The sequence below is a fragment of the Panicum hallii genome, chromosome 7 (assembly GCF_002211085.1).
Source record: "Panicum hallii strain FIL2 chromosome 7, PHallii_v3.1, whole genome shotgun sequence".
Taxonomy (NCBI): Eukaryota; Viridiplantae; Streptophyta; class Magnoliopsida; order Poales; family Poaceae; genus Panicum; species Panicum hallii.
The window spans coordinates 44,246,703-44,267,590 of record NC_038048.1 but is presented as its reverse complement, the minus strand read 5'-3'; the positions used below and the strand labels follow the sequence as shown (position 1 = coordinate 44,267,590).

At 42.7% G+C, this 20,888-nt stretch overlaps 3 protein-coding genes across 3 annotated transcripts; all 3 read left to right on the top strand.

Annotated features, from left to right (window-relative positions):
* The first annotated feature begins 1,006 nt into the window (after nt 1-1,006).
* Nucleotides 1,007-8,419, top strand: LOC112901353 (probable LRR receptor-like serine/threonine-protein kinase At1g56130). Its single transcript, XM_025970249.1, has 24 exons — nt 1,007-1,369; nt 1,553-1,736; nt 1,863-1,934; nt 2,070-2,141; nt 2,227-2,298; nt 2,607-2,678; nt 2,786-2,857; nt 2,939-3,010; nt 3,536-3,607; nt 3,708-3,779; nt 3,887-3,961; nt 4,085-4,156; nt 4,284-4,349; nt 4,438-4,500; nt 4,709-4,753; nt 4,857-4,921; nt 5,024-5,403; nt 5,480-5,681; nt 5,824-5,958; nt 6,048-6,172; nt 6,548-6,758; nt 7,089-7,320; nt 7,418-7,568; nt 7,807-8,419. The coding sequence occupies exons 1-24, from the start codon at nt 1,252-1,254 to the stop codon at nt 8,131-8,133; spliced, it is 3,027 nt and encodes a 1,008-aa protein (XP_025826034.1). The 5' UTR covers nt 1,007-1,251; the 3' UTR covers nt 8,134-8,419.
* Nucleotides 8,420-8,482: 63 nt separating this feature from the next.
* On the top strand, nt 8,483-11,175 carry LOC112900852 (probable LRR receptor-like serine/threonine-protein kinase At1g56130). The gene is made up of 4 exons (XM_025969644.1): nt 8,483-8,503; nt 9,219-9,409; nt 9,513-9,663; nt 10,861-11,175. Exons 1-4 carry the CDS (start codon nt 8,483-8,485, stop codon nt 11,173-11,175), a joined length of 678 nt encoding a protein of 225 aa, XP_025825429.1.
* A 1,713-nt stretch (nt 11,176-12,888) lies between these two features.
* Nucleotides 12,889-20,785, top strand: LOC112901350 (probable LRR receptor-like serine/threonine-protein kinase At1g56130). Its single transcript, XM_025970247.1, has 24 exons — nt 12,889-13,297; nt 13,395-13,581; nt 13,695-13,766; nt 14,778-14,849; nt 14,928-14,999; nt 15,107-15,178; nt 15,302-15,373; nt 15,469-15,540; nt 15,749-15,820; nt 15,917-15,988; nt 16,067-16,141; nt 16,254-16,325; nt 16,442-16,507; nt 16,581-16,646; nt 16,770-16,814; nt 16,922-16,986; nt 17,091-17,470; nt 17,555-17,753; nt 18,175-18,336; nt 18,416-18,534; nt 18,940-19,150; nt 19,231-19,462; nt 19,565-19,715; nt 20,000-20,785. The coding sequence occupies exons 1-24, from the start codon at nt 13,162-13,164 to the stop codon at nt 20,399-20,401; spliced, it is 3,144 nt and encodes a 1,047-aa protein (XP_025826032.1). The 5' UTR covers nt 12,889-13,161; the 3' UTR covers nt 20,402-20,785.
* The last annotated feature ends 103 nt before the right edge of the window (nt 20,786-20,888 follow it).

Sequence of the window (20,888 nt, the reverse complement as noted above, 5' to 3'; positions counted from 1 at the left end):
AACTTTAGTTCCACATTGCTCACTTAGGTCGATATATACCAATATATACGTGGAGCTTTGCGAGTCTCTACATATGTGAGATAAATGGATGAAGGATGCTACGCTATGAACACACAAGCTGCACGCGCGCGTTACGCGTTATTATCGCGTGACTTGTGACTTGGGACGATGCGCGAGCACATCGTGTCGTGTTATACTAGCAGTTTAATTTTGCTTTTTGAGCGTGGGCTCCAGTCGGTTGCCGTAGAGAGGTCCCAGGGGACGGTTCTTGGAATTTAGGCAAATCGAATCTGAGAGGCAGCGGACCCCCTCTGTATATGGAAGACGTCCGGTATGCCACGTCAACTGGGAGTAGTGGGCGCACGTTCCGTGCGTGGGCTCCAGTCGGTTGCCGTAGAGAGGTTCCAGGGGGCGGTTCCTGGGATTTAGGCAGATCGAATCTGAGAGGAAGCGGATCCGGCGAATCAGATTTCTGGGAAGTACGCTCGCATGTCCGCTCGCGTCCTTCCTCTTCTTCGACGGTTTCTTCGCCGCATCCGCGCGGGATCCACTGTAAAGTTAATCCTGTATTCCCTGCAATTCTTTTATGATGATCTCGTGGCTAGATCTGGTGTCTGTTTATGTTAGATGTATGTTTTCTCGTATGCTGCTCTGGTTGTACAAATTAATCTTAAGCTCTGTTAATTTTCTAACAGAAAATTTTCGATCCGACCTCGGCGTGCGTTGTATGCATAGTCAAATGATGGTTGGCTACATGGATGTGCATAAGGTATGCAGAATTGGCAAAGTCTGACTTGGAAGTTGGAACAAAGTCCACGCCCGCGTGTTTGCTGGAGAGTCGAGGATTTTGTTATTCCTGTCTGGGGGCTGGAGCTGGACACTCTGACAGCCAGTGGTGACCGTGAGAGAGGGCTACAACTGAAAGCCTGTCAGACAAGAGTTTAGGTGAGTTTGGACCATAAGACAGTGGATCGCCGCAGTCCCACAGGCGGAGCAATCTTTGCAATTTGGCTGCAAACTAGGAGCAGTGGCTCTGCCCCAGCATTTGCGTGAATTACTCTAGCACAGTTGCAGAGCATCACCGTTCATCTCTGACACTGGATGCCCAAATTCAGAGGACCCCTCCTTCCCACAATCCCACTTGGAATAGATATGCTGCTTCTTGCACCCTACGTGCATCAAGTAGTGCCGGTCTGCCGGAACACATCTCCCGGGCTTGCTCTGAAGCTAACTGAGAGCAGATAGAGGGAGATGACCTCGAAATGGAGCTCTGGCGTCCGTGGCCTTGTGCTCTCCATGCTGCTGTCTCTTCTAGTCGCGTCGGCCGGAGCCCAGCAAGCATCACCCAGAAGCACAGATCCAGTCGAAGGTAAGTTCATCTCATACTCGTTGCTGCAATGAAAAAAGGCCAAGCAGAGTCAGAGTAGGATTGCCAATAGCAGGGCAGGGCACCTTTTAATCTTTTTCTTTCGAGTTTTTTTCATTCTTGAGCATTCGATTGTAATCTGATAATCCCTTGATCATGCCATTTTTTTCGGTGTGTGGTTGGCAGTGAACGCGCTGAACGCGGTGTTCGAAAAACTCGGGCTGAAGCTGTGGCCGGCATGGATCAGCGGCGACCCGTGCGTCGGCGCGGCCACGAACGGCACCAACATCGACATTTACCAGGACGTGAACCCGGGCATCAGGTGCGACTGCTCCGACCACGACAACACCGTCTGCCACATCGTCCAGCTGTAAGTTCTTCGTCCTTGTCACTGCAGATTACGCAATGCTGCTTGGTGGATTTGACCGCGCTCCATGACATGGTGGTGTTTGTCTGACGAGCAGAGCTGATGGGTGCTTCACTCTTGTTGCTGCAGGAAAATTTTCGACTTGAATGTGACCGGTCCTATTCCAGAAGCCCTGAGGAACCTCGCGCGATTAACCAATTTGTATGAGCCCTCAACTTTCTTATAAGCTGCTAATGATCCATAGTTATAAACAAGTTCAGTTTTGTTCCCACTAACACCTGCTGAGCCAATCTATATATTTTCGTTGGCATCTGACCTGATCTGATGCTGTTTCAGGAATTTGCAGCAAAATTACTTAACAGGGCCTATACCATCGTTCCTTGGGGAATTGACCAAGTTGCAGTACCTGTGAGATTTAGAACCTAACATTACTCCTGTGTGTTTTTGGGTAGTAACATACTAGAACTTAAACAGTTTCCCTTGAACGTAAAAGGAATCTTTGTGGCAACGCATTATCGGGATCTGTTCCAAAGGAGCTTGGGAACCTTGTGAATCTCATAAACCTGTAAGAATGTATTTCAGTGTCATGACCCTATTTCATATTTTTATTAGAAATCTCTACTAGATTCCAAACTACAAAATTTATAAATCTCAATTTGACTTTTGTACATGTACCTGAATTTATTCAAGTGATCTCAAGTTTATATATAATACTACTGTGGAGGAAAAAAAAATATCTTTATTCCTTTTACCATTTAATTTAACTTCTCTTAGGAAAGGCAGCTGTGCGGCTAGTATTCATGCTTCCTGAATAAGGAAATTCCAGTCCCAAATTTTGTCTACTAACCTAACATTTTTTTTGTTGGATTTCAGGTGTTTAGGCACGAACAACTTAAATGGTTCCCTTCCTTCTGAATTGGGGAACCTGGTTAAACTTGAGGGACTGTGCGTATTTTGACTAATTTTGTGCACCTCGTAGTCCGTAGCTTTTCCCTTTTTTTTGTGCTCCGTGTTTAATGTGTGCTCTTATTTATTTTATCTCTTAACTGCAGGTATATTGATAGTGCTGGCTTAAGCGGTCCTATACCATCATCATTTTCTAAGCTTACAAGCATGAAACGATTGTATGCCGACAAATAAGACATTCTGTCAAAGATATTGCTATATGCCTCTCAATCTTATCTATTATTCCTCTGTATGTTCAGGGTTGCATCAGATAATGAATTTACTGGACGACTGCCAGATTACATTGGGAGGTGGAGTAATTTACAAGTTTTGTAAGTTTTTTTATTAATATTCATCATTTGTAACTATTCCCTAACTGAAAATAGTAAACACAAGTTGGACATGTTGATACAACCTATAGTTCTCATTTAGTGTTGATATTTAAAAAACATCACATACAGTTTGCTAGAATTCTCAACAAGTCAGGCTTTACTTTTTTGCAAAATTTTAGTTTGTGTTGGAGTACGAAATTCATTTTGAACCCTCTTGGTTCGTTGTGATCTTTGAGAGAGATGCATTTGTTTTCACTCTGCTAAATTCCATTTTGTGGCTACTTAAAGTAATTTATTTAAGGTCTGATGTGAGGTGGTTTTATCATTTTAGTAAATGTGCTACTTCTGGATAGCTGTTAGTGTGAAAAATAATAGGCTTTTACTGGTACATTTATCTTTTATGTAGGAAACAAATCATAAGTTTTAAGCTGCATATAGTTAGTGTTGTTTTATCCCAAAAAAGTATATTGTACCTACAGTCTCTTCTTTCTTTACTACTAGTAGTAACAACAATTGAAATTGCAGGAGATTTCAAGGCAACTCGTTTCAAGGTCCAATTCCAACCACTCTTTCTAATCTTGTCAACCTGACAGACATGTATGTGAATACTGATCGATGGCTAGAGTAGCTAACTTTCATTTTTAAATATATCAAGGTTACAGAAGGGAAGGATCAATTATCTATTTTTGTGGTGCAGACGAATAGGTGATATACTAAGTGGGAGCTCTTCACTGGCATTCATTAGTAACATGACATCTTTGAACACCCTGTATGCAAAACTTGCCGTTCACTTAATGACTCTAACTACATATTAATCTTAATATAGTGTGACAAAAAAATTTAAATCCTGAAAACTCATGAGTTCTTTCATTTCAGAATTTTGAGGAATTGCAGGATATCTGATAGTCTGGCATCAGTAAACTTTTCACGATTTGCAACATTAAATTTACTGTAAGGCATTTTGTTTCTTCCTAAATTCCAGCCAAGAGCATTTGATGCGCTTTAATGAGCTGTTATGCATTATGCATTGTTTGATGACTCCTTTCCCTCTTGTTCTACTTTTCACTGTTGCAGGGATTTGAGTTTTAACAATATCACAGGCCAAGTGCCGCAAGCCCTACTGAATCTCAATTCGCTCAACTTCTTGTACTATTTTCTTTCCTTTGAATGCATTTTTTTCTAGGAACTGGAGACATTATGTATTTTTTTTCTTTATAGAACTAGAGGTGTTCATTGTTTATCTTGCTAATGCTAGAAAATTTGTTCCAATCAGATTTCTGGGGAATAATAGCCTTTCAGGAAGCCTTCCAAGCTCTAAAGGACCTAATCTCAAATACTTGTATGTCACTTTGGTTCAATTTCATTTGCGAAACAAAAGCAGGATGACATTTATCTATATATAACGTTGTGTCTTTCTCTTTGTGTAGAGACTTTTCTTACAACCAGCTCTCAGGAAGCTTTCCTTCTTGGGCTAGTCAGAATCTGCAATTGTAAGTGTTGATTGCTTTTTGAAGGATAATCCTGCACAGCCTGGATCATAGAACTAGCATTTTTTTTCTTCTTTAAAAAAATGATGCAACTGAAAAGCTACTTTTGGTGCACCTAGCTTTTTTTTTAAAAAAAAAGCCGTGGTATTTCTAAGCCACAGCTCCAGAACGGTGCATTCTCATTTTTCTTCCAATGCTTCATTCTACATAGGAATCTGGTGGCAAACAATTTCGTGATCAACAACAGCAGTCACAGGTCAGTTCATATTCCAATAGCTCCTGAGGTCATCAAATACAATTATTACGTTCTCGGAACTGATATATATTCGATTCAAAATTTCATTGCTTTGCGTCTGCAGTGTCTTACCTTCGGGGCTGGGGTGCCTTCAGCGAAATACATCCTGTTTGCTTGGCCCTTCACTTTGTGAGTTTCCACATTTGCAATTTCAAGCATTCCTTAACTTCAGGAACACTAGGCAGATTTACTAAATTAACACCAATATTAAATAATTTAACTTTCTTGCAGCTACCTCCTTTGCTGTGGACTGTGGGAGCAATAGATCTATTTCTGGTTCAGATAATTCCATGTATCAGCCTGATGTTGCCAACGTTGGACCTGCATCATACTATGTTACAGAAGCCCGAACATGGGGTGTTAGCAATGTCGGGAAGTTCATGGATGCATCAAACAGTAGCTACATTATCCATAGCTCAAGCAAGTTTCTGAATACTTCAGATCCAGAACTGTTTCAGACAGCAAGGATGTCGCCATCTTCTTTGAGATACTATGGTGTTGGACTTGAGAATGGAAACTACGCGGTCACACTTCAGTTTGCAGAGTTTGCATTCGAAGACTCAAAGACTTGGACAAGTTTAGGTAGGAGGGTTTTTGATATCTATGTCCAGGTAGGTTCCAGTCAATGCTCACCCTTGGGTTTTAGCCTATGATCTGGCCATGATTATTTTTCTTATTTTGGTAAAGGGTGAGCTTAAGAAGCAGGATTTCGACATAAGGAAGGAAGCAGGCGGGAGATCTTACAGTGTTGTCAAGGTGCAGTGTACCGTTCCAGTCACTAGAAACTTCCTCGAGGTTCATCTCTTCTGGGCTGGCAAGGGAACATGCTGCGTACCAAGTCAAGGCCACTATGGGCCTGCAATCTCAGCTTTGAGTGCAACTCTAATAAGTATTCTCTTCAACTCAAAACCAAAGTTTCTACTACGAGAGCTACTAAAGATTACGCCTAGTGGTGCATACGCATACTAGATTGTAGTGATGTTTTTGTACTTTCAAACTAATACAAATGATTGAAAAACTTTCTCCTGCAGCTACACCGGAGAAGAATATTAAAACTGGTGTAATTGTTGGAGCCGTGGTTGTTGCAGTAGTTTTCGGACTAGTTGTACTTGCTGGACTCTATGTGTGCAGGCACAAAAGGAGAAAAGTAACGTCGGAGCAGCAAGGTATAAGATGATACACTAGATAGGCTGACACATTTCTTAAACCGGCCAAAAGGTTGTGCTCACAAACTTATTTTATGTGGTGTTTGCAGAGCTCTACAGTATTGTTGGAAAACCTAATATATTCAGTTACAGTTATAGTGAACTAAGGAGCGCTGCTGACAATTTTAGTTCCAGTAACCTTCTTGGTGAAGGAGGATATGGGTCAGTTTATAAGGTTAGTCATCTACAGTGCACATGGATTTGAACTTTCTGTGAATTTTTTTTACACAGTAGATAAGTAGTGGACAACGAATTGGTTTCATTGTGCAAAATTGGCTAGACATTTTGTTTAGTTCAACTCTCCTTTGGGTAGTACAAATTGCTTTTTCTTTCATTGACCTTACTTCTCCAATTCTTTTACTAATATCAACACATACAAATCAGGGGCATTAATTCTCTATTTTTCTCCCTTTTGTTGTTTTCTAGTTTCTGAACATGGTCAATAAAATTAGAGTGGCAGCTAGTCTACTCCATTTCCTCCATTACATGATATTTTTGGTAATCTGGTGCCTAAAATTCGCCTTATTAAATAAATTTCACCTTCTGGCAGGGTAAACTAACTAACGGCAGCGTGGTGGCAGTGAAGCAGCTATCTGAAACATCTCGCCAAGGGAAGAAGCAATTCATAGCCGAAATAGAAACCATTTCCCAAGTGCAACACCGTAATCTCGTGAAGCTGTACGGTTGCTGCCTTGAGGGTGATAAACCACTGCTGGTTTATGAGTATCTGGAGAATGGAAGCCTTGACAAAGCATTGTTTGGTACCAATCATTCCATTCAATCTGATGCGGCGGCTATGCATATTAGTCCATGATTGTTATATATATATTATATGTATATACCAACGTGCTATTCTACACACCTTATGTGTAGCCTACACCCAACTAATTACTGAACGTGATTCAATAATTTGGCAACTTGGTTCAGTAATTTCTGGTCAGTTCGATCGGTCAATAATTTGATAGCTGGGTGTAGAATAAACGCTACACCACTTATGGTGTAGAATAGTATTACCGTGTGTGTGTATGTGTGTGTGTGTGTGTGTGTGTGTTTGTGTGTGTGATATAGCTTAAACAAAACTTGGTTGGCAGGAAGTGGAGGATTGAACCTAGATTGGCCAACACGGTACGAAATATGCTTGGGTATTGCAAGAGGCCTGGCTTATCTCCATGAAGAGTCTAGCATCCGAGTTGTGCACAGGGACATAAAGGCTAGCAATGTCTTGCTTGATGCCAATCTCAACCCTAAGATCTCAGATTTCGGGCTCGCCAAACTCTGTGATGACAAGAAGACACATGTCAGCACAAAAGTTGCTGGTACATTGTAAGCACCCCCCACCCGCCCTTTTTTCCTCATTAGTTTTATCAATTTGTGAGATACTAATGACGGTCTTTTTTTTTCTCTCTCTCTCTTCGTGAAGTGGCTATCTGGCACCTGAGTATGCCATGAGAGGTCATATGACTGAGAAAGTTGATGTTTTTGCTTTTGGTGTGGTCATGTTGGAGATTATAACCGGAAGGCCAAACTATGACGACAGGCTTGATGAAGACATGGCTTATCTTTTAGAATGGGTACGCTTACTATGAGATTTGGACATATAGTTCTTGCACTCTTTCTTCTGTGTTATTCTTATTGGGGAAACCTACCCCCAAATTTATATGCTTGATCTAAAAGTTGCAGATAGTTGATTTAGTTGTGTACCAAATAGTTGTAACTTTGTAAAAACTAACTGGGAAATAATGTGTTCTATTCCTGTCTGCTAACGTAATAACAAAAACAATAATGAAGTTGTCCCGCTCATCCTTTCAGGTCTGGCAGCTTTATGAGGAAGACCATCCCCTCGACGCTGCGGACCCCAGGCTCACCGAATTCAACAGCGACGAGGTGCTCCGTGCCATCCGCATTGCCCTCCTGTGCATCCAGAGCTCACCCCGGCAGCGGCCGGCCATGTCGAGGGTGGCGTCGATGCTCGCCGGGGACGTCGAGCTGGCCGAGGCGATCACGAAGCCCAGCTACGTCATCGAGTGGCAGATGAACTCGTCTAGGGGGCAGTCGTCGTCGACCTCCAGGGGCAGGGAGACCACCAAGTCCTCGTCGCCTTTCCTGAGCTCCGGCACGGACGACGAAAGACGCTGATACAGCCATCATCAGAGCCTCAGAGGTTCAAATCAGCTTCTGTCAAGCTACTGCACGGGGACTATTCCGTTGATGAATTGGTACGAATTCCTACGGGTCGTCCACGGTAAACATTTCATTCCAACGTACAGCCTCGATGACACCGTTGGGTTAGGTGGAGCAGAGAGACAATAAAGAAACGAGACTTCTAGCCTCCTCGCTTTCTGTAGCCTCGATGTTACCTTTCTGTGTGTAAATGCTAGAAATATGTATTATCTTTAATGTTTTCCGCTTTCTGAAACTGAAATTCCGTGTGGTGTAGCAAGCAGAACTGATTATACGTGCGTGAGTGAACTGTTTATTCTTCACAATGAAAGCAAGAATTTGGCAGGTATGTGCCCTTGTCGAAAGCAGGAGACATTAATTACCCAGTTGAATTGTTCCGAGATGTCCATGGCAAACGTCACGTTTTCGGAAATCTAGACCGAGACCTTAAAAGGATCGGTTAGATCTCTTTGTGATGGAAGAGCTTGCTCAAGGCAGTCCCAATGCTCTGGCTAGAATAGTTTTCATAGCATTTAATAGGTTGCTATGCAGGATATTTTGCTGATTTGGCAATACAATTAAAGAGGAGAGGGATGAAAAGGTCAAGAAACTGGGTCTCATGCAAGAAATAGTGGGTTTCTTGCACAAAATCAAAGTTGAAGAAACTACTTTAAACCTATTGGGATGGAATATAACAAATACCAAGATAGAATTAAAGAGTGGGGACAAAGGAGGTTGGTAGAAAGAGGAGAAAGGTTATTGGAGGAATTTATTTTGTACCCACAATTACAAATTATGCATTGGGACTATAGTTTCTTGGATGGTATCATCCATATGATATGGTATATCATAAACACTACTACATGATTTTTTGGTTGGAACTACCCTTATCCAAAGTCTCGATTCAACGTAAGTGCTTTTATACTTTTTATCTTTTAGGGATTAACTGCACTATTCTTTTTTATTAGATGATATGTCAACAATAAGCACTTTTTATCTTTTAGGGATTAACTGCGCTATTCTTTTTTATTTCGCAGGAAATGAGACATTGAACCTTTCAGATATGCTTGGGTATTGCAAGAGGCCCGGCTTATCTCCATGAAGAGTCTAGCGTCCGAGTTGTGCACAGGGACATAAAGGCTAGCAATGTCTTGCTTGATGCCAATCTCAACCCTAAGATCTCAGATTTCGGGCTCGCCAAACTCTGTGATGACAAGAAGACACATGTCAGCACAAAAGTTGCTGGTACATTGTAAGCACATTTCCAACCTCCTCTCTTTTACGTAAGTTTACAAATTATATTAGTTTCGTTAACCTATAAGCTACACAGCTGATCTTTTTACTCTTTTGTCAAGTGGTTATCTTGCACCTGAGTACGCCAGGAGAGGTCTTATGACTGAGAAAGTTGATGTGTTTGCTTTTGGTGTGGTCACCTTGGAGACTATAGCTGGAAGACCAAACTACGATGATAGGCTTGGCGAAGACAAAGCATATCTTTTGGAATGGGTAAGGTCATGCAATGTTGCACTCTTTTTTTCTGTGCTATTGGGATCGGAAAATCCACACTAAATTCATGATAGGGAATTAAGTTTTTAGATAAAGGAATAGTTAATATTCCAGCCTCTACATGAAGGTACAATATATCCAGCCGTTATTAAAAGGAACCGCGCATGGTCAACAAAAGGATAGGGAATTAAATATCAAAACTCAGGTGCATTCATGAGATTTATTTTTGTCAAACACAACCACAGTTTGAGTGGCATCATCACACTATAAAAAAAAGATGCTATGAAGTCATTGGATTGCATATTGGATGCTAGTTGTACTGTGCTAAGGTTTGTATAGTAGTCGTACCTCCAATACTACACAATTTAAATCGTTCTGGAGTGTCAGTGTTGATGAAACACATGCAAGGAATTATCTAGAGTCACGACATAAAATTGATGCTAGATCCATCACGGAAATTTGTTTCAAATAGTTTTTTCATAGAAATGAAAAAAAAGATCAGGAGTGTAACTCGTGAGAAGTTAGATGTTTTTCACTGAAATTGCTAGTCAACATATCAGCGTCAGGTACGTGACCTTGCGATTAGAGGTTGACATTGTCTCTTGAGAACAGTAGCGTGGTGGTAGGTCCTCTAGTTGTGAAGATAGCAACCAATGCAATGTTTAAACCCTATATATTGCATTAAATAAAAAGAGCCCTAGCTAAGCTATTATATATGTCTTAAAAGTTATACATGCCGCATGAACATCCTTTGCAGTTTGCATATCGAATAAAAACTTTCTCTTAATGCAATGCGGTCGGATTTTTTTTTTGACATCTCTTGTTAAATTTTAGCATGGCCGTATTATTGTGCACAACAAAAGATCAGTATTTGGAATCACCTAAAAAGATGATGTACTGTGTTTTGTTCCGCTAACGCGAGAGACTAAGGCTCTGTTTGTTTAACCTCAGATTATATAATCTAGCTAATTTAATCTCAAATGATCAGCAAACATCTCAGATTATAATCAAGATTATATAACCTCCAAATTATGGTAATCCAATAAGCTCTAAAAATGAGCTTATTTCAGATTACATAATCTGGAATGTATAATTCACCACCAATAAGCTAGATTATATAATCTAGCAAGGAAACAAACAGGGTCCAAAATTAGATCTGAATAACCATCAGCTTATGATCCTGGCTCATGCTTTCAGGTCTGGCAACTTTACGAGGATGGCCATCCTCTGAACGTCACGGACCCCAGGCTCACGGAATTCAACAGCGACGAGGTGCTCCGTGCCATCCGCGTCGGCCTCCTCTGCATCCAGAGCTCACCCCGACAGCGGCCACCCATGTCGAGGGTGGTGGCGATGCTTGCTGGGGACATCGAGGTGCCCGAGGCGGTCACTAAGCCAAGCTACGTCACCGAGTGGCAGAGAAACGCCATTGAGACGTCGAGCTCGAAGCCAGGACCGGAGGCCATGTCCGCGTCGCCGTTCTTGAGTTCTGTTATCGATGAAGGCCGGTGATCATGACCATCGACAGGTTCTTTTTTTTTCTCGAGAACTTGGGCAATTTCATTAAGAGGAAGGAGAAGTTTTAACAACACTCGCACGCCACCATCGACAGGTTCAGATCAGCTTCTGTCAAGCCATGGATTGTTTCTTGGAAACGCACTTTGGGAAACTTAAATTTGGATGTGTATAAGAATTGCAAATTCACTCGAAGAACTGTAAACTGGACTGGACCAGGCACAGTGCCATGGCCACACCTACCTCAAATAGTCAAATTCAGAAGCCGTCGATAATGTTGAACGAGGTTTGCGTCCACGTGCTGCGCCATCATAGTAGATCAGGGATCAGCAACGACGGTCACGGCTGTACGGTTCGTTCGCGAAAGATTTCTTCAATTCGCTCCCGGCCTTTTCCTGCAAACGCGTGGACGTGGTGCGAGCTAGGACCCGACACGTACGTACTACGTGTGCATCCGTGACGGAAGCGGCTGACGCTGCTACGTTGAATCGGTTAGGAACCGTGACAAGACGCTCATCTCTTTCTTCAAAATCTAGACCACGGTAGTCTTCGGATGGTTAATTCCAACCAGACACCGTACCTATCGGCACCTGTAAGCCTTGCTGATGGTCAATCCAGACCGTCTGTAGGGGGAGAAACCCAAGTCGATCATGTCCGGCGTAGGCGTGCTAGATAGTCGATCGCACGCCGATTGCGTAAGGTTCAGGAAGTTCCATATCGAGGCATCAGGAATCAAATGGTGACTACGAGGAGCTTTCTTCGTCGGTTCCTAACGACCCATACTTAATACAAAGATACGCAAGGTAATCTAAAGGTAAATTAAAACAAAAGTGGCTGGCCTTGGTAGTAAGAGGTTAGTCTAGAGTACGAGAGCATGTAAAACGATGTCAAACTTGCAACCATGAGGAGCCTTCGTTGGGTAGAATGTCTGCATCGACATGATAAAAAACTAATCTGTTTTTTATGCCCACCTTGGCGTTGCTGATTAGCTATTAGCAGCTAGTAATTTAAAATTTGTCAAAATCCTCCACTTGGTGTTATTCTGCACAACTAGCTTGCTAGATCTATATATTTTGATCTCTGAAAAGATACGTGGAAAGCAACAGTAATGTACATACCCTCCAATCAACGTGTGGCAGACCTTTTGTTGATATTCAAGGCAAACGGCGTTGAATTTCTCCTTTCTGTTCCATCTGATTATAGGGGATGCTGACGTTGAGGTTGAAGTCCAAGCAGTACATACAGCACTGAAATGCAAATGTGACGTGACGAAAATGCAAATGTGCATGCACTGCACCTCATCGTAGATTAACAGCTCTGAAATAATCATGTTCACCTAGCTAGTATAACAAAGATCAGAAAAAAAAAGGAAACATAAAGGTCGCCATCTTCAGACAAAGGTGCACCAAAATGCCCTTAGTTAGAAAGGACAGAAAGTTTCTAGCTAGGGATGTCCTTGAAAAAAACTGACGACTGCTCACTCGTCCTATATATATATATATATATGCGCAGAGAGAGAGAGAGAGAGAGTCAGAGAGCAATGTTAGACTTGAACACAAAATCGCAGGAGTGTACTGGATTCGTTGGACCTCTGTCTTGTCACCTTAGGTTAGCTAGGACGCTAGGTCCCTTCCACTTCAGTCATTTGAAACTGAGCTGCTAAATCATAGAGGTCCAATCTGAAACCACGCCACCAAATTCAGCTAATCCAGCAATCACCACCTAATCAGCCTGATCACTCCGCTTGCCAGAGTAGCAAGCTAGCAGCTCCTGCTTAACAAGCAATTTAGTAGTACAGTATCGGTGGCGCCAATTTCATATAGGCAAATTGGTTACCCCACATCACCGCATCATTGAATGGTTCCATAACTGTGAGGTGTGAGCCCATGACGCTTTTGCCGGCTTCCTTTGTTCGATCCACCACTTGTTTTAGAGAAATCTGAAGGGAGCAGAGAGGGTGGGGCTCGGGCTGGGCAGGGAGAGATGAAGCCCAGGCTGAGCTGCTGCGGTTTCCTCCATGCCTCTGTCTTCCCCGTGCTGCTGTTCCTGCTGCTTCTGAATTCGTGGAGGGCGGCGGCTCAGGCTCAGCCGGCGCCGCCGCAGACTGATCCGGTCGAAGGTACGTGTCTCGCTCGACGGAGCTCTAGAAGTGAAAGGTGGTTGTTCATGGTCGATGGGAGGCTTTGATTTTGATTGCTGTGCGTGCGTGCGTCCAGCGGCGGCGGTGAACGCGATCCTGGGCAAGCTGGGGCTGAGCGCGCCGCCGTCGTGGAACATCAGCGGGAACCCCTGCAGCGGCGCGGCGACGGACGACACGCAGCTCGACGACAACCCGGCCTTCAACCCGGCCATCAAGTGCGACTGCTCCGACCAGAACAACACGCTCTGCCACGTCACCAGATTGTGAGTGCTCCCAGAGCTGCTGCTGGTTCTTGGGACTGTCCATGCTACTACTTCCTTAGCTCTCTCTTCAGGTTCATCAGATTTTTCAATCCCTCCCTTTGATGGTGGTGCAGCAAGATAAACACGCTGGACGCGGTTGGTCCGATCCCAGAGGAGCTCCGGAACCTCACTCACCTCAGAAAGCTGTATGTGCTGTCAACTTTGATGACTTATTACTACTTTGATCAACACGCCTAGCCTGTCTAAAACTAAGAATGGTTTCTGAGCAATGCCAAATTTTTCTCCAGCTGTGACGTCCCTTATTCTCCAATCTTGTTCATGGGATTTCATGTTAAAGTTTGATCATTTTTCGGTTGGTAGTGTGTTTTATCGGGGGAAGGTGGTTGTAGCAGCTGAAGCACTGCAGATAACTTCTGTTAGGAAAAGCCCATTGGGCCAGCAAGGAATTGGGCTCTCCGAATCAGTCCGGCCTGCTAACACTTTACCACTTCTACTTGCACAATGCGCGCAAGGTCTCCACCGTTTCCGCTCCACTCCGATTTAGCCCCCAAAACTAAAATGGCGGAGAGGTCACCGGCCGCCGCTCGCTGCCGCAGCCGTCGCTGGGCGCGTACCAGTGCTCTTCGACGGAGAAGACGCTCGGGTACCTCTTGCTGGACGGAGGAACAGAAGTGCCCCCGCTTGCGTTCCGACTTCAAACCGAGGCTTTGCTCGGTGGTGATGTTCAGACTTTTTACTCCTTTAATGTTCAGACTTTTACTCCTTCACCCTCTGGGCTCTGCAATTGCTCATGTGTAACCTAAGGTAGAAGTAGAGTCAGTCGTCGTTGCGGCCATTATGCGTCACGTCAGCTGCCACAGCCCACAACCACAGTCGCTAATTTGTTTTGCTGCTGATTTGTCTGTTGCTCAGTGTCCAGGACCACGTATTTATTTTCTCTTGTCAGAATTAGAGTACGTATAATGTCTGTTTGTTTAAGGTAGCTTGTGCCTATGGCATTAGAAATCTTTGCCTTAGACATCTAATATTCAACCCAAGGGGGGCTCGAACCTTAGTACTGCAGTGTGCATTGAGTTTTTCAAATTCATATTGACTTCAGAAATCTACCACAAGTCATTAAAATCATGAATTAAAACAATTCATCCAATCTGGTCTCCGCGTGAGACGTGCAAGATTAACGCTGCTTAACATTTCAGGGACCTGAGAAAAAATTACTTCACTGGGCCATTACCAGCATTCATTGGAGAACTAACTGCTCTGGAATCCATGTAATACTCTGAACTCAAAAGGGTGCTGCAGTTCCTGCGTTCAAGAAATCTTACATTCTTTTACTTGTAAATCACAAGGACTGTGGGCATCAATGCATTATCTGGACCTATCCCAAAGGAGCTTGGAAATCTTACCAATCTCGTATCACTGTAAGATCCTCCAATCATGTTATTCGAATGTAAAAAAAGTACTTAACAGCACTTCGTTTTGGACATCTTTTTGGAGCTAAACTAGTTTGATTAATTAATTCCTTTAGGGCATTGGGCTCAAATAATTTTAATGGCACACTTCCAGACGAGCTGGGGAAATTGACAAAACTTCGACAAATGTAAGCTGTCTATTTGGTCACTTTACATGTCTTATACATAATCATCTATGCTTTATTTACCTTTTAAAGTGACAAATATGTGCATAATATGACTGAAAAATGCTATCCATCTTTGAGTTGCAGATACATTGATAGTAACGACTTCAGTGGTCCTCTACCGTCGACATTGTCGCAACTGAAGAATCTCTCAATCTTGTAATTTTGTAACATAAGATATCAACTCGTGGATTTCTTCTTTCTTCTGAGGTAGAAACCAATAATCTTACAAACCCTTGTCATCTTGCTTCCAGGTGGGCATCAGACAATAATTTCACTGGGCAGATACCTGATTATCTTGGGAGCTTGACTAACTTGACCGACCTGTAAGATCTATATTTGACAACCACTAAGATCTCAATATTTGCAAATTGTTTTCTCAACACCAATAGTAAGGAAAGCCATTCATTGTTTTGGAGAAGTGCAAGATGTTGCATATACACCTGCATCATCTTTTTTTTATAGCACAATTATTTTTTCATTAGGAACTAGCATAGATATTACTTTACTAACCTAATATATTTGAAATTCCAGGAGGCTTCAAGGGAATTCTTTTCAAGGCCCCATTCCCAGAAGCCTTTCTAATCTTGTCAAGTTATCAAAATTGTGAGTCCCTGGTAGTTTTTGTGACTGTAGGATTGTTATCGTTGCAAAGATAAGATAATGGCAGTAACTAAGGCATTATTTCTTCCCATGTAACAGAAGAATAGGTGAAATAGTAAATGGAAGCTCTCCACTGGCATTCATTGGCAACATGACATCTCTGGGTGAACTGTACGACATGTGCCCTCCACTTTATATATATTTTTTCTCAAGTTTAAGAGCCTAAACATTTAAGGTTCCATCTTGCAGAGTGTTGAGGAACAGCAAGATATCTGATACACTAGCATCAGTAGACTTCTCCAAATTTGGAAATTTAAGCTTATTGTAAGCATGTTCCCCTTGTCAGAAAATCACATCAAGTGATAAATTATACTTTAACTTTATGTTGAACTTTGTCCGTTTTGTTTTCTAATGCTAAATTTCCTCTTTATCACAGGGACCTGAGTTTCAACAATATCACAGGACAAATACCTCAATCGATTTTGAATCTTCCATCACTTAGTTATTTGTAAGCATTACTTGCAAAAGTTTTCATAACTTGTTTGAATGACCTCTGTTTTTCTTTCCTTTTAATCTTCTGATGATATTTGCAAATATTCTACTTCCAAAATGTGATGGAATCAGATTTCTTGGGAATAATAGCCTTTCGGGAAGTCTGCCTGCCACAAAAAGTCCCTTGCTGACCAATTTGTATGTTCACATTCTCTTTGTTTTGGCACACTTGCTGCAATCAGAAGTTCACCTTTTCTGTACCTTTTTGCAGAGATTTTTCATACAACCATCTCTCAGGAAACTTTCCTTCATGGGCTACTGAGAAAAAATTACAATTGTATGTTTGTGTTCTGAAACTTCTTTCATGAAAATATACCACTTATTTATTGGGCACAAAGCCTGCCTGGTTCAATTGAACAGTAATAGCTAATTTTCCCCATGTGTTCTACTTTGTACTAAGGAATTTGGTGGCCAACAACTTTGTGATGGATAGCTCCAATAACAGGTGAATGACAGTTCATCCTCCCTGTTATTGTTAAGGCTAGCATAAAAGTAAGTTCTCCGTCTTAGTTTGTAATCAGAACTCAAAATAGTAAAACATTTCATCTGCAGTGTTTTGCCATGGGGATTGGACTGTCTTCAGCGCAATACTCCTTGCTTTCTCGGTTCTCCACAGTGTAATGCTTTAACCCTTTGGAATTTCGAGCATGTGTCTATTCCATAATGTTGGACTTGTAATTGCATATTTCAATTAAGCACTGTTTTGATAAATTGCATGCAGCTGCCTCTTTTGCTGTGGACTGTGGTGGTAGCAGAACCATATCAGGTTCAGATAATTCTATGTATCAGGCTGATAATGCTAATCTTGGAGCTGCATCATACTACGTGGCGGGTGCACCCACATGGGGTGTTAGCAGCGTTGGATTATTCACGAATGCACCCAATGGAAGTTACATAATCTATAGTTCACGCCAGTTTGATAACACGCTAGATTCTGCACTGTTCCAAACAGCAAGGATGTCACCATCATCTCTGAGATACTATGGCATTGGACTTGAGAATGGAAACTACAACGTTACACTTCAATTTGCAGAGGTTGACTTTCCAGACATACAGTCCTGGACAAGCAGAGGAAGGAGGGTTTTTGATATCTACATCCAGGTGGCTACAAACTTATATCTGGCTGGCATCTGATACTTTTAATTCATATGATATTTTGTGCCTTGATACTTCATGCTTGTTTAGGGCGAGCGCAAGGAGCAGAACTTTGACATTAGAAAGACATCAGGAGGGAAATCTTTCACTGTTGTTAAGAAGCAGTATGTTGTTCCAGTGACCAAAAACTTCCTTGAGATTCATCTCTTTTGGGCTGGGAAGGGTACTTGCTGCATTCCTTCTAAGGGATACTATGGGCCTGCAGTATCGGCTCTGAGTGCAATTCCAAGTACTCACCTAAACTTAAACTCTTTGTTCTACATTGCAGTTATACTATTACCCATAATGACATCTTGGAGTATTGACCAATGCATACTAGTGTACTCACACAAAAAAGGAACTTGTTGGTGTGGTATACATAATTTTAAAAATTTAAAATTTTGATAAAACTGTTATATTTAATAGATGAATCAGCACATGGAGATTTGTTGGCACTGGTATGTTCATGTTGTATCGTTGCAACTGCATATGTTACTAAAAGTTATTAGTCAAAGTTTTCTTGACTGGCGGTAGTATGGAAAAGTAAACATAGACAAATACAACTGATTAATCAGCCTAATTTGAGTTGAATTTATGCCATTTCGAATCAAAAGTAGAACAAACATAGAACACCCATGATAAAGGCTCAGATTCACATTATCCTCTTTCAGATTTTGTCCCTACGGTGCGTAGTTCTGCAGACAGCAAGAGCAACAGTAAGACTGGTGTGATTGTTGGAGTTGTAGTTGGTGTTTCAGTTGTTGCATTGATCGCACTAGCCGGGATCTTCTTATGGTGTCAGAAAAGGAGAAAACTATTGTTAGAGCTAGAAGGTACTGGATATACTAATATCCCATTGTGCACTTGACTGCATACGGAAATTATGCTAATAAACTATTTCTGACCTTGCAGAATTGTACACCATAGTTGGAAGGCCAAATGTCTTTAATTATGGTGAGCTTAGGTCAGGTACGGAAAACTTCTGTTCTGGTAACCTACTTGGTGAAGGAGGATACGGATCAGTTTACAAGGTTTGTCCTTCTAGTTATCTAGTGTATAATCTGATGTATGAACTTATGAAAGCTTAAATGTTGTTTCCTGATACTCTAAATAGTACTACACACAAAAGTCAGGATATGACATTTATCATAAACTAATGCTTTAGGGGCTAGTGGCTAGGATAAGCCCCCCTGCGTCACAGGATGCTAGGGACCAGGTTTTCTCTATGATTTGTGTGGCCAATGCCTGCCCTCAAAATTCTAGCGAGGACGGCACCGTGAGAATTCGAACCTGGGCTGGGCTGGGCTGGTCCAATGACTACCCAGTTTCACCTCCGCTCCCCTAAACTGATGCTTTTCAAGTGTTCTCATAAGCAAACCTTGGCCTGAGCTATGAAATACCTTGCATAATAGTAAAGATATGCAACTTTCTTGCAGGGTAAGTTGAGCGATGGAAGAGTGGTGGCCGTGAAGCAGCTCTCTCAATCCTCTAATCAGGGGAAAAAGCAATTTGCTGCTGAAATAGAAACCATATCTCGGGTGCAGCACCGTAACCTTGTGAGGTTGTATGGTTGCTGCCTTGAGAGCAACACGCCATTGTTGGTTTATGAGTACCTGGAGAATGGGAGCCTTGATCATGCCTTGTTTGGTATGACTTATTCTGATCTGACATGATATGGAGTGCAACTTTAATGCAGAAATTTAAAATGTCTGAGTCTTTATATTCAGAGAAGGAAGGCTTACATCTAGATTGGCCGACGCGATTTGAGATATGTTTGGGCATAGCAAGGGGTATTGCTTATCTCCATGAGGAGTCTACCATCCGCATTGTGCACAGGGACATAAAGGCCAGTAATGTGTTACTGGATGCTGATCTTAATCCGAAGATCTCGGATTTTGGGCTTGCCAAGCTTTATGATGACAAAAAGACCCATGTCAGCACAAAAGTTGCTGGCACATTGTAAGTGTATTTTTCATCTCTACTTTGAATATAGTGTTATGTTATTTGCAAATGTAAGTTAATGGCAGTTGTTTCTTTGTTGTCTTTGACTGTATCATCTAGTGGTTATCTCGCACCCGAGTACGCCATGAGAGGTCATATGACTGAGAAGGTTGATGTGTTTGCATTTGGCGTGGTCGCATTGGAGATTGTTGCTGGTGAATCAAACTATCAAAATACATTTGAGGAAAACACGACTTATATTTTTGAAAGGGTAAGATCAGTATATTTACTTTTAAGCCCTACACATAGCTTGGTTTTTCACTGCATATCTGGAATTCTCAATATGCATCCTCAAGGCATTAGTGCGTTTTGCTTCTTTTTGCTATGCTGGAATATAATGTGCTTGTCGTAGAAGCTTGATTGTGAATCCGGTAGCAGTGCAAGAGCTAACTGTTTTCAGTCAAATTTATTTTTGTAGTGGTGGAGAAATAATGCTGATACACTGTAGTTTAATGTTGCCTTAATGTGACATCTCAAATTCTGAATCCTTTTCAGGTGTGGGAACTGTACGAAAACGGGCGCCCGCTGGACTTCGTGGACCCCAAGCTAACCGAGTACAACGGCGACGAGGTCCTGCGCGTCATCCGCGCCGCGCTCCACTGCACCCAGGGCGCGCCCCACAAGCGCCCCCCCATGTCGAAGGTGGTCTCCATGCTCACCGGAGATGCCGCCGACATGGCTGAGGAAGTGACCAAGCCGAGCTACATCACGGAGTGGCAGGTGAAGGTCGTCGGCAGCGGCAGCTTCTCGAGTACCCAGGTCGGGTCGTCGTCCACGCAGCCGTCCTCCGGCGTCCACCACGGCGGCGGCGTCCACTTGGCGAGCCCGGAGCCTGGGGACGCCACGCCGGTGCTCCCGTCGCCGCTGTTCACCTCCATCATCGACGAGGGCAGGTGATCCACCGATGGGGTGGCAATGCCGTCGGTGGGTTTGTTCCCATCAAGAATGGGATAGCGTGCGTGTCGCCGCCAGGTCTGCCTTGCATTGCCTGCTCGCTGCTGCTGCACGATGGCACGATCTCGTTCTCGTCGGTGGCCGCGTTACACTACACGTCTGAATATCTTTGGCATGCATCACATGCCTGGTGGGCTGGTGCAGGTGCTTTAGTATTGTATAATGTTTTTGTTCTCTCCCTGTTGGGATTTTGGAATGGGCGTACGAGCCGTGTCCGGCTGACCTTTCCGGCATGTGATACAGAAAAGGTCTACTGAGGTGTGGCGTGTACCATGGTATGCTTCTTAATTGTTCAATGCCATGCATCCCATGCAGGTCTTCCCACTACCTTTTTTATTTGTTTTACATAGCTAAAGATCATGAAAAGTCTAGAGCAAAGTTTTCCATAAAAAAACATAGGCCACTAACACGCCTTAGCGTGAAGTCACAT

What these genes read in the sequence shown, in the direction of transcription:
- LOC112901350 (XM_025970247.1), top strand. Translation starts at nt 13,162, where the DNA reads ATGAAGCCCAGGCTGAGCTGCTGCGGTTTCCTCCATGCCTCTGTCTTC. An exon ending in AGTCCCTTGCTGACCAATTT is followed by an intron (nt 16,508 to 16,580) that starts GTATGTTCACAT and finishes ACCTTTTTGCAG; the next exon opens with AGATTTTTCATACAACCATC. An exon ending in TTTTTGATATCTACATCCAG is followed by an intron (nt 17,471 to 17,554) that starts GTGGCTACAAAC and finishes ATGCTTGTTTAG; the next exon opens with GGCGAGCGCAAGGAGCAGAA.
- LOC112901353 (XM_025970249.1), top strand. Translation starts at nt 1,252, where the DNA reads ATGACCTCGAAATGGAGCTCTGGCGTCCGTGGCCTTGTGCTCTCCATG. An exon ending in ATGACATCTTTGAACACCCT is followed by an intron (nt 3,780 to 3,886) that starts GTATGCAAAACT and finishes CTTTCATTTCAG; the next exon opens with AATTTTGAGGAATTGCAGGA. An exon ending in TTTGCAACATTAAATTTACT is followed by an intron (nt 3,962 to 4,084) that starts GTAAGGCATTTT and finishes TCACTGTTGCAG; the next exon opens with GGATTTGAGTTTTAACAATA.
- LOC112900852 (XM_025969644.1), top strand. Translation starts at nt 8,483, where the DNA reads ATGAAAGCAAGAATTTGGCAG. An exon ending in ACAAAAGTTGCTGGTACATT is followed by an intron (nt 9,410 to 9,512) that starts GTAAGCACATTT and finishes TCTTTTGTCAAG; the next exon opens with TGGTTATCTTGCACCTGAGT. An exon ending in AAGCATATCTTTTGGAATGG is followed by an intron (nt 9,664 to 10,860) that starts GTAAGGTCATGC and finishes TCATGCTTTCAG; the next exon opens with GTCTGGCAACTTTACGAGGA.